Here is a 12,211-nt window from a genome sequence, read left to right on the forward strand (position 1 = left end):
GCACTTGAAGGCTGATTGAAGTCGCTCTTTCAGGTCGTCACAGTGAAACTGGTGAAATGGTTATGAGGGAAGGCCACATCCTGGTCACTACCCTGCTCTACAGCCCCCTGTTCTGGGAAGGCAGTGTGTAGGATGATGCACTCTGAGGTCCCTGGGCCTGGCCCTTATGGGAGAAGCAGAGAGACACCCAGGATATGGGAGTCCCGAGAAGGGCAGGCAGGGAGGGCTGTAGCCCATTCTCCTGTGGTATCCACGACTTGCCTTGTCTCTCTGTGTTTCTTTTGTTTGGAGCTCCTCAGGTCCCTGGACCCAGCAGGCCAGCCCCTGTGTCTGTATCTCTGTGTCTGCGTGTGCACGCATTCGTGTGGCTTGGCTGTCTGTGTGGGTGTGCTGGGCACCAGCTTGTTTTGTCCGTGGAGTGGCCCGTGTCCATGTGTCTTGGAGGATCGGCCAGGGCTTTGTGTGTCTACATCTCTGTTTGCATCTCTGTGTGTCACTGTTTACCTCTGTATGAATGTGAGGGAGGAGGACAGAGCCTGCACATCTGGCTGGACACAGCCTTCTGAGGCTGGAGATAAGATTTAGAGCGGGTCTGACTTCTACTTGCTCTTGATGTCATGTCTCGCCTGGAACAAAGGGAGAGATAGATGGATGGAGGAAGAGAGAGAAGAAAGGGGAGAGGAGAGGCGGGAGGAAGCAAAGCGAGAGGCAGGCTTAAAACAACACCACCACTGTAGGGAATGGGACCACAAAGGACAGGAACGGACCAGCGAAGCCGTTGAAGGAGAAGGGAAAGGGGCTACAGAGAAATGGTTTGGAGCAGGGAGGGGAAAGGGGCGAAAAGAGAAGCTCTGCCTTGGGGACATGAGAATGAGACCTGTGCTGGGGTGTCCTGGTGAACCTGCTGGTTTAGGTGTGGACCTGAATGCCAGCAGTAGTACAAGGTGTGTGTGTGTGTGTGTGTGTGTGTGTGTGTGTGTGTGTGTACACATAGGCAGGAATGTGATCCTTTTGTGTGTCCCTGTACATGTCTGTCTGTGTCTTCTTATTTTTGTCGTCTTTTTCTTTTTCATGGCTGTCATCCTGGGGTCTGGGTAGGAGTCAAGGGTGAGACTGCAAGTGAGGACATAGGTTCATCTAGACCTCCCTAAAGTCACTCTTCAGATCTCTCAGGGGTCCTCTGGGCCTCCTCTTCTCTAGCCCTCCATGCAGGGATGCAGGGACGCAGGAATGCTGGGATGCTGGGATGCTGGCCTAAGGCCTAGCTTTCTTCAGGAACCCAAGCATCTGCTCTGCAGTGTTCTAAGCACTTCTTTTTTCCTTAATCTTTTATAATCAGGAAGAGGAGACCCAGATTAGCCAAACAGAGTACCCTAGGACGGACCTTTGGCAGTGCCGTCCATCACTGCCAGCCTGTGGGAGGAGTGGGAGGAGGGGCAGATGCCACAGATAGACGTGGGGGAGAGAGCAGCCCAAGGGTACTGGGGCCAGGACAAGGAGCAAGCTGTGGGAGAGGAGGCAGGTTGTAGGGAGGGATCCCTCGGCCATCGGGGTCACCCGAGGATGAGCCAGGGGTGCAGACAGGAAGGGAATGGGTCTCCCCTCACCAAGATGGCTGGTGCTTTCATGCCTGAGGGAGCTGAGCAGCTGGTTGCCTTGGTGACAGAGGGAGACTGCTGCATGCTAATGAGGCTGGCAGAGAGCTGGGCAGCAGAAGGGTCTTGAGGGTAGATGTGTGACTTCCTCCAGCACTAGTCAGGCCTAAGGGACTGTAGGTGGTGGTGAGGCAAAGGGCAAGCAAGTGAATACATGGAGCCTCTGACTCTGGGCGGAGGGCCTCAGAAGCCTGGATTTCTAAGAGTGGGCCCTTGGGGCAAGGCTGCTGCTGACAGTCAGAACGGGAGGAGGGCTCGGGGCCTAGGGCCTAGGGCCTGAGTTTTAGAAGAAAGTGCTGTAATTTTGCGAGGAAAGAGTGAGTGGCAGGGTCAGGGCTATTTGGAGCAAGGAATAAAAAGACAACATAAATGCTGAAGGCCCCATCAGCGCTTTGAATAAACCCCGAGTCTACCTGAGAATCCTGATGCTGCCCCCAGCTGCCGTGGCCTCCTCCCTCAAGCTAGCCTCAGACCTAGAAGTGAAAAATAAACGAATGAGACGCTGAGGTGGAGAGAGAAGCGCCAGGAGCCTTTGGTTGTGTCTTCCCCAGCGTCCAGGCCTTTGCCCTGCTGGACTCTTCTCCGCCTCCTCCCTGCTTCCTGGGTGCTAGGTAGTCTGGCCCTTGCTATGCCCCAGAAATACTTGCAGCTCCCTAGTCTCTGTGAATCCGCAGTGGCGTCCGTTTCCATCCTATAGCGTCTCCTGCCACAGGAGGTGAGATGATTTTTTTCTGGACAGCAAAGCTGTTCCTACCCTCTTGTCCAGACCCCACAGCAGGGAGGTCAAGTGGGGAGCTGGGGTTTGGTAGAATTTTGGTCATCTCAGGAAGTCCTGGGGAGTCAGTTCTGCTGTTGGCCTGGTAGTGTTAGCTCTTAGCCTCTCTGGGGTCTGGGATCCTGGTGTGGTTCATCCTGGACTGACTCAGGCTAAAGAGGGTTACTTCAGATTAGGATTGCTAGGGTTTGCCCACTGGGCTAAATTGTCCTCAGCAAAGGCCTTGTCTGGGAAAGGGGACCTGTGGGGTCATTTAGGTATGAGATGTTTGGATCTTTCAGAGTGCTTGGCCTCCTGCCCAGGGGTCTTGACTGTCCTTTTTGGACCTTGTTGTCTAAAGGCAGTTTCTAGACTCCCAGATTCTGGAAGAACCACACCATCGTTTGCTCCCGGGTTTCCATATGCTTAGTTCCCTTCTCCCAGCTTCCTTGGTTCCCCAGAGCCCTGATTTTTCTCTTGGATCGAATGGCCAGCTGGAAGGATTAGGGCTGGAGAGGAAGCCTTTCTGGGTCCCAGTGTGGAGGTTTCCTTTAAACCCCAGATTCCTACACTTCTCACTTTGCCCCAAGCTCATGCGGACCCCTGGTGTGTGTGTGTGTGTGTGTGTGTGTGTGTGTGTGTGTGTGTGTGTGTATGTGAGTGCGTGAGTGTGCGTGTTGGTTGGAGGCCCATTGCCCACTCGATTTCACTCTAACAGGACACTCTCTTTCTCTCCAGGTGGCTTTGATTTTTGTGTTGTGTTTTAATTTCTCCTCCATCCGAATTGTTTTTTTCTCGTTGACCGTTTTTTTTTTTTTTTTTTTTCTCTCCACCTCCTGGAAGAAAAAAAAAAAAAAAAAAAAAAGAAAAAAAGAAAAAGGAAAAAGCGGCCCCCAGCACCATGCTTCCCTCCTTTTCCTTTTTTTTTTTTTTTTTTCGGCAAGAAGAAAAAAAATAAGAAACCAAAAAAATTCTCTTCCTCCCCTGCAGCAACCCCCTGCCCCGTCTTCTCTTGCTCAAACCTCTCACCCACCCCTCTGACACCCCAATATCTCTCTCCCCTTTTCCCTCCCTCTACCCTCTGTTTCTGCATCGGGCCCCTTCCCTCAGCTACTGGGCTGGGGGCTCTCCCCCGATGTCTGTCACAAGTTAAAAAGGGTTTTTAAATTGTGGCAGCAACAACTCTCCCTCCCTTCTCTCTGGCTGATTTTGATGACTCGTGTTTTCTTTGTTTCTTTCCTCTTTTCTTTCTTTCTTTTCTTCTTTTCTTTTCTCTCTTTCTCTCCTTCCCCTTTCCAAGGTCCGGCTCACCTGACGTTAAACAGCGAAGGTATGGTTTGAAGTTTTGGTTTGGTTTGGATTGGACTGGATTGCCCCAAACTGTGCCTGGCTTTTCTGTTCCCTCCCTTCCCTCCTTCTCCCTGCCCCTTCCTGCCTCCCTCCTCCCCCTTCCCTTTTCCTCTGCCATTTCTTTATGTGTATGGGGGTGCCTGGTGGGGGTGGGGCCGGTCCTCTCCCTCCCCTCCTCCCCTCCCCTTGGGTCTGCTGTCCATCCTCATCTCACCTTGGTTTCTGACGTCGAGATGTATACTCTCCTGCCGTTGTCTACAGTCTCCTTTCATTTCATTTTATTTTATTTTTTATAATTTCCATTTTCCAGGTGGTATATCTTGCTTTTTTTTACTCCCCTCATGGTGGTGTTTGATTTATTTCCGCTCATTCTGATCACTCTTTCTTTTCTATGAATGCAAGTAAAAAAGGAAAGGGCCTGGGATACAGAAAGGATATACGAGGCAGCCACATTCCTCTTCCCTCGCTGCTGTGGGAGATACCCCACTTAAGCCCTGTCTCTAGAATGGGGCTGGAGGTGCAGGACCCTCCCTTTCCACGACGCCCCACCCGCTGCTTTCTCCTCCATCACCTTTTAAGTATCTCTTATCTCTATCTGACAGATGACAGTGTATCAGAGACAAGCGACTGGCTATTGTGATTGCATATAGCCCTACTAGGGGGCATGATAGCTCTACTAGGGGGCGTGGCTGGGACTTGTCCTTTAGCTTGAGCCTGCCCTTGGCTGAGTTCCTCCCACCAGCCAAAACCCCAGTGTTGGGGCTGGGACTGGAGCTCAGTGGTAGATTGTTGTCTTAGGCCCTGGGATCTAGCTCAGCACTGCAGGCGTAGAGGAACCCTGCCATTAAGCAACCCAGAGGAGAACCTAGGAGCTCTGACTGACCCCTTGTAGCTCTGGCTTCCCCTCCATGCCTGCTGTCTGCCTCCGGGAGCACCCTGGGCATTGCTGTACCTGCCCGAGCAGAGACATGGCAGGACCACGTCTGGACTGCAATATCTGAAATTTGGGATGAATTTAGGTGTGAGAAGTGAGGCCTAGACTCTGTGCAGGCAGGCCTGGGAAATGACAGCCAGCAGTAAGGAAGAGGAAGTCCCACACACAGGGAAGCTTGGGGGAGGGTCCTGGCTGAGTCCCTTGGTTTGGGGAATGCTGTCTGTGACTTGCCTCAGACATTGGGGACATTTTCTTGAGGGGTCCCAGAGATGCTTCTCCTCCTCTGAAAGGTTCTGCAGCTCAGCTGCACACACATTTAGCTTCAGCTCTGGCGGTTTGGGGACTGGCGTTGGAGGAAGAGCCCAGAAAGGAACTTGCCCTTCTACCCCTGAATTCTCCTCATCCTGTGGATCTAGCAAGAGGGTTGGTTGCCTGGGAGCCAGGCAGCACAGAGCATAGACTCACTGGCAAGGGTGGGTGCAGCTCAAGCCAGCCTGGAACCCAGATGTGGCAACCTGTGGCCCCAGGGCATTGGAACTGGGCCCCGTGTGGCGATGAACAAGATTTCCCTATATACCTGGTGAACCTCACTTAGCCAGGACCCCCATGGCTGAACACAGCTCTTCTGTGAGTGTGGTGGAGGGACAAACCTGGGAAGTGCCAGAGTCTAAGTGGAGACTGTTGGAGTGCCCACTGTGGTGACTGACGCAGTTATAAGGTGGCCCGTGAGAGGGCAGGCCCAGAACAGGAGGGTCCAGTACCTGAATTGAGGTGACACAGGTGTATGTCAGGCAAAGCAGGTTGACAAGAATATTCTGTAACCCAGAAGAAGGTGTGAGCAGAGATGCCCAGTGAGGGAGGAGCGAGAGTCCCAGGCATGTGGCAGTGGTCCCACAAGGGGAAGGGGAAGTGTGGGCACAGTGGTCAGGAACTTGGTCCCCAGGACTGCTCTTCTCCCCCACTTGGTCTCCTCACCCTGGACAAAGGGTAGACATCGGTGGTCAGAAGTTCAGTAGGGTAGGTGGAGCTGCTGGCCTTTGGGTTGTCACATGGCTCCTTCTCAAGAGACCTTGAAGGCCAGGGAGTCCCCAGAGAAGCTCTCCTCCCTCACCCATGCCTGCAAGCAGCACCTTTGTCCTGGATAGGGCCTTCCATCACCTCAAGACTGGGATGGGACTAGCTGTAAAGCCCAGGTGCCTGACTCCCCAATTCTGCTTCTCCAGTAGGGTCCTTACTGTTCTCCGAGGGGGGGGCCGGGAGAGGAGGAGCCAGCGATGTGCACCAGCCGACAAAAGGTCAGTGACCCCATGCTCCCCAGACAGCCCAGCCCTTGCCCTGCTGTAGGCTAAGTGCATTCTGCGAGGCCTGCACCCCATCACCATTCCCAGGGGCGCCATGCCAAGCCCTACTGTGAAGGACCACGCCCTCCATCTCTTTCCCAAAGCTCAGCTGTCCTGATGGCCTACCAAAACGCAGATGCCCTTTTACCATGGCGGTGGTTAGGCCCATCTCTAGAAAGCATAGCCATGGTGGCTTGATGGGTGGCAGGGTACCATAGTATTCTAGAAACCTGCTAGGTACCTTGCCTTGGGCAAACTGGTAGCATCTGTGATCTGTGTGTGACACCTATGTTGTTCCAGTGAGCCATGATGACATTTAGTGGCAGGCATCATTGCTTTCATTTTATAGGTGGGAGACAGCCAAAGCTCCAAGGCCTGCACGGGGCCCCTTAGTGTTTTAGGGCACTGAGACTCCAGCTCATGTTTTATTCCAGAGGCTACTTCTCTCAAGACTCTGTTTTTTTCCCCCTGAGAAATTTACAGGTCACTCTGATGACTCTCAAAGCTCTGTATTCAGGCCAAAGCCTCACTGACTCTATTCTTTAGCTAGTGCTCTCCGGTCTGCCTGGGCTTGCACCATGCTAAGCCCTGCTCTTACAGCCAGGCCTGGGAAAAAGTAGCCAGTCCCACTTTTCCGGCAATCTCCCCAAACTCCTGGGCCAACCTGGACACTTCTGGGGGCCCCTTTGGTCTACACCTCCTTTGAATCAGTCATACCACGTCCCACTGTCACTCTGTTTGCTGCCCCTCCTGGTCCTGAGGACAGGATTTTCATCGTCTCTCTCTGTCCGTGCTCTGCACAGCTCTTGACAGATATGTAGGCACGAGCTCAGCCCATTTAATTAATTGATTGATTAATTCTGATAAGGCCTCACTATGTAGACCAGGTTGGCCTTGAACTCACAGAAAATACATCAGCCTCTGCCTTGTGAGTGTAAGGATTAAAAGTGTGCAGCACCGCATCTGGCCCACTGATGGCCTAACAACCGCAGTAACCCATGGTCCACGTAAGTGTTTGGAAACTGCAGACTTTGTTCAGAGGAGTTAATTTACTTCTTTACTGCTGGAGGGGAGAGTGTGTGTGCTTCTACAAAGTTACACCCAGGGGCAGAGTCACATATGGGCTGGATTATGGCCTGTCCTGTCTGTCATCTTTCTAGATTTCTGCGGCAGCCAGGGAGGTGGGCTGATGGGTGCTTCCTTTATTTCCTCTCCAGAGGAGGAAGCTGGGTTTTGTCTGAGCTGCTGTGGCTTGGCCAAGGTCACAGAGCTGGTTGGTGGAGCCAGCACCAGCACCCAAGTCCTCTTTCTTATGTCACATTTCCTCCCGAGGGAACCATACAAGATGTTCCTAGGCAGTAAGTGCCAAGTGAGCAGAGCACACAGCTGTAGCTCCCCAGAGCCAGGAGGGCCAGAGGGGCTGGACATCTTCCCAGAGGAGCCTTTGAGCTGGGTCTGCAAGGGGGGCAGCTGTGTTCCTGTCTTTCATGGCGTTTAGAAGCCCTGTCAGTTCTGGCCACATTCAGCTTTGTTGGGAACACTTGTGAGGCCACAGTCTCCCTGACGGAGGAGCAAACAAGTATTGGCAATGATTCCCTTCCTGTACTAGGAGCTCTTAAGAGTTGTGATTTCTCAGGTGTTGATGGGAGTTGTAGTTCCTGACTGTGGCGGGCATGGGTGATGGAGCAAAGCGCCCCCTGGCGCTTCAGGAGCTGAGCACCGCAGATCCAGCTCATGCTCTGGGGAGCTCTACACTACACAGTGTGAGCCCTAAAGGGCCACCCCACAATGAGGGCCCACCTCTGCTCCTTCATGGTTCTCTCTGGGTCCCTTTCAGTCTCTTGCTCTTGCCCTCTCTTCTCCAGCTTTCTTGCTACGGTTGCCCGCCTGCCTTCCACCCCTCTCCTTCAGTGCATCCAGGCTCCCTCAGACAGCTAGCTGTCTTTCCATTTCTGGGCCAAGAGGACTGGGTTTCAGTCAGCTCAGGCTCGCAGCATAGCTGACTTTGCCTCCTCCCCTGGGTCCACCTGAGGAGTCCAGTAACAGCCTCATTTCTGCTCTTCACCTTGGCAGCCGTAGCCCAGCCTCAACTCCGCCTCTCTCCTTTTTTTCTGACTCCTTTTGTTTGGCCCCAGTCGCTTTTTCAGGTGGCCGCCTTCTTGTCTGGATCTCTGCAGTAGGATTTGCTTTGACCGCAGTGAAGGTGAAGAAGTGGGAGGAGAGGTCTGACTTCTGGGTGGGGCTCACAGTGCAGCTTGTAAAACCAAGGTCAAATGCATTCCCTTTTCTGGTCCTTGAGCCCCTGGCTCTGTCAGTGTCTGAGCAGCAGCCTGGTTGCTATGGAAACAGCAAAGCCCCAGAAAGCCTTGGCTTTAGTTCCCCAGAGGTCCCTGTCCCCTTTCTCTGCTGGCTGGCCCTCCTCCTTACCTGTCCCTTCAGGGCTTTCCTCTTGTTCTTTATCGATACAGTTCCATGTGCCCTCTCTTACCCTTACCGCCCTCTCCACTTCTCTTCTATCCATTTGAAGGTCCATCTTTGTTCCCTTCCACACTGAGCTCCCCACGTTACCAGTAAACACGTCCTTGTCTCTGCTGGTTGCCTCACCTTTGCTCTCTGGTCCCCTAAATAGACAGAGGGAGGGATTCAAATTGTCTCAGTGTGGCCAGTGCCCTGTCCCCCACCCCCTCAGCTTGCTGTCCTGTGGCCTCAGGACACAAGGCCTTGCCAGCTGCAGTGAGGGCTATGCCAGGCACTGGGGCAGCAGCTGGTGCCTTGGCATCCGGATGCAGTGGGGGCAGTGTGTGGGCAGCCTGCCTGGAGGGAGAAAGGCAGGCTGTGTGCTGGAGGAGAGTTCTACAGAATCTGCAATGAGAGACCCCCAGGTTCACACGTGGGACTGCTGCTCAGCCCTGGCCCTAGGAGAGGACGGGTGCCTTGTAGTGTCCCTCTGCCTATCACACAGAGCCTACTCTTCCCTGGGCCTTGAGAGCATCTCTGGAGAAGCTCAGATAGTTTAGTCTCTCCCTAAAGACCTTCAGACACAGGCTTGTTTGCCCCCTAGGGAGACAGCAGGGTCAGCATTTACTGACAAGGGGACAGAAGTCACTGCCTGGTGCAGGGGATCTAGTCTCATTGAGTTGCCATCGGGTTCTCTGGCCTGTGCTTGTGCGCTGGTGTGTGAAGTTGAGGAAACTCTGTTTCCAGCCATGGTGTTCACACTTGTAGATCCCCAGCAATCCCTGGAGTCCTTCCACGACTTACAGCTTCCCACCTAAAGAGTGCCAGTAAAAAGAACCTTGGGCTGATTGCTGTATCCATGTGTACCCACATGCCCGTGTGGGTGCATACACACATGTGCACGTGTGCGCACGTTCGCGCGCGCGCACACACACAAAAGGCTTGGGTGCTGTGTCTATGTGTACACATACATAAACACATGAACACATGTGTACGCAGGTCTTGTACATCCATGAGCACGTACCTATGAGAGCCAGGCCCTCCCCTGCCTCTCCTCCCCTCACTTGGCTTCTATGGGTCACACACTTGGCACTGTGGGGCTCTTCTTAGGTTGGAGGAGAAAGTTGAGGGATGAGAGAGAGAGAGCTGGCATGGTGAGCAGCCACGTAAATGCGGCAGTGGCTGGTCACGTGGTGCATAGCTCTGTTGCTTGCATTGCCTTCCCACGTGTCTTATGCCTGTCCCTGTTCCACCCCTTGGTTTCCCAGTCTCCTCATCTGTGCAGGGAATATACAACAGAGCTACTGGCCTTATCACTTATGGTGAGGCCTGAAACCAGTCCTGTCCTGGGGCACCGAGAATAGTTGGTACCAAAGAAGAGGGGAGAAGAGAGGCGGGCTGCTGGGGAGCCCCTCTGCACTGCTGCACTGCCGTCCTAGAGAGGCACTGGCAGGGAGAAGGCCGGCATGGCCTCTTATTTCTCCTCCACACATACCTTTGTTCCGGGGTGGGAGAGGTTGAGGGGATTGGTAGGGAGTAGACGGCGGCGAAGCCTGTGGCTTTGTCTGGCCCTGTGGCAGCTTAATTGTCAGCTGTCAGTGTGAGAGCCACTTAGCAGCCTCCTGCTTTGGAAATGGACCTGGGGGAAGTTGACTTTTGATAGCAAAGGCAGCGGGGTCCAGGTTGACAGGATGTAGGAGGGGAAGAGGGCCTAAGTTTAGAGTGGGGACCACAGGACTCCGGTGTCCAGGACCCATGCTTGGGTTGCTGGAGGAGAAGGGGGAGGCACTGGCGTACCCCACCCACTCAGCTTCTCCCATTTTCCCAAACCATGGCGTCCAGGCAAGGAGGAATTTGTGGCAACCTTCAAGGGCAATGAATTCTTCTGCTACGACCTGTCACACAACCCGATCCAGAGCAGTACTGACGAGATCACCCTGGCCTTCCGCACCCTGCAGCGGAACGGGCTGATGCTGCACACGGGCAAGTCGGCCGACTACGTCAACCTGTCCCTCAAGTCCGGGGCTGTCTGGCTGGTCATCAACCTAGGCTCGGGGGCCTTCGAGGCCCTGGTGGAACCCGTCAATGGCAAGTTCAACGACAACGCCTGGCACGACGTCCGGGTTACCCGAAACCTGCGCCAGGTAGGGGGAGCAGGAAGAAGGCCAGGGGTCAGCTGTGTCTGGGGCCCAACATACATGGAGGACAGAGGCATGTCTTGGGTTGGGGTGGGAGAGAGCAGGGCTGGCTGGGCAGTAAGGTCCACACCTTGCTTTTGGAGAAGAGCAGAGGCTTGGGGCCATATGAACCTGAGGTGTGACCTCAGCTATGTGACAGGCTTCTGCGACCTTATAGACCTTATCAATCAGCTAGGAGGAGGCTCTGGAGCTGTCTGTCCCCAGGACAGAAGCCTGAGACCGGGTGGGAGCATCTAGGGTTTCGAAGCCTGGTGCCCAGGGCTTGGGCAATGGGTGGGAGGGCGCTGCAGAGCTGCGGGAGGGAGGGAGCTGGAGCCTGAATGATGACCTAGTGTGCTGCGGGCTGGGGAGGGGCCCTGTAGGACCAGCAGCAGGACACTGAGGAAAACAGAGATACAAGTGGGGCAGAATATGGTCTTCTCTCCATGGTGCTTTGGGAGGGAGTAGGCGGCACAGGGTGCACTGAGAGGGGATGGAGACACTGTGAGGGTGAGGGGAGTCAGAACCTGGGCCTGCCTCTCTGCTGTTTTTTCTCTTTGAGGAAGCCAGGTTTTCCTAGGTGTCTATGTTTACCTTCTGCTGGCCAGGCCAGCCTACATGGTGGTGGTGGTGGGGCAGGGCTCAAGGAGGTTTAGCGGGGCAGCCCCTGCATATAGGATGGCACCTTCTGTGCACTGTCCTCTGCACCTTCAGACAATGCAAACACCCTCTAAGGACTGGCCCTCTTCACTGCCCTCAGGGCCCATCCACGGTGGCTACTGCAGATTAGGCTGTTTCTCTGTTAGGGAGGAGCCTTGTGGGTAGTTTCCAGCCCTAGGAAGTCCCCACGTCTGATCACATTGACCTTTCCTCACTAGCCCCTGTGCATTCCCTTGGGGGCTCCTGTCTCTATTTCTGCACAGAGAATTCCCTGCTCACTTACTCAGGGTCAGGGTGGGGGTATATGGGGTTGTTGAGGGGGAGGAGGAGCCCCTGCTCTTCATTCTCTTGGGTCCTCAGTCCTGTAGTTAGTGGGCAGCAAGGTCCATTTTTCCATGACTAAATGCAACCAAGAAAACCAAGTGGTCCTGCCCACGGAGGATGCATCCCAGGGCTCTGTGGCTCATCATCTCTTGCTAGTGAATTGTCTTTGGACTTCCTGTTCCTAGTTGGGTGGTGGTCACCTTCTGTTGTCATTCCTCTTCTCTTTTCTTCCACCGGAAGCCCCTCAATGTGGCTCAAGATTCTGGCTGTCCTTCTGTCCTTCTGTCCTTCTGTCCTTCTTACCCAGTGCATCACTCGGCGCGATCCAATGGAGATTCCCTTTCTCTTAATACATCTCCCCTGTTCTTTCCGGAAGCCTGCGGCAGCCTGTTGCTGTCCTGTTCTTAGCGTTCTGCCTCCCTATGCTCTGTAGAGTGACATGTTTGTGGAGTTACGCCTCCCTTACACAGCAGCCCCCATGTCTTATCACCCCATCCCCCAGTCAGAGCGCCTCTTGAGTGTTATCCCCATTGGAACAGTCCGGTGTGTTCTGTGCCTCT

At 54.1% G+C, this 12,211-nt stretch overlaps 1 protein-coding gene across 3 annotated transcripts in view; it reads left to right on the forward strand.

The window, feature by feature from the left end:
• Window positions 1-12,211, forward strand: part of Nrxn2 (neurexin 2) — a 113,742-nt gene that overhangs the window by 26,822 nt on the left and 74,709 nt on the right. Inside the window, exons 4-6 of one of the 3 annotated variants that reach the window (XM_051145984.1) lie at window positions 3,710-3,739; window positions 5,917-5,988; window positions 10,333-10,634. In XM_051145984.1, coding sequence (XP_051001941.1) covers window positions 3,710-3,739; window positions 5,917-5,988; window positions 10,333-10,634 — 404 coding nt within the window. Of the gene's footprint in view, window positions 1-3,709; window positions 3,740-5,916; window positions 5,989-10,332; window positions 10,635-12,211 lie in introns of those variants that run through there. The other 2 variants (XM_051145977.1, XM_051145978.1) reach the window with 2 other exon arrangements.

This window comes from Acomys russatus, chromosome 5, assembly GCF_903995435.1.
Source record: "Acomys russatus chromosome 5, mAcoRus1.1, whole genome shotgun sequence".
Classification (NCBI taxonomy): Eukaryota; Metazoa; Chordata; class Mammalia; order Rodentia; family Muridae; genus Acomys; species Acomys russatus.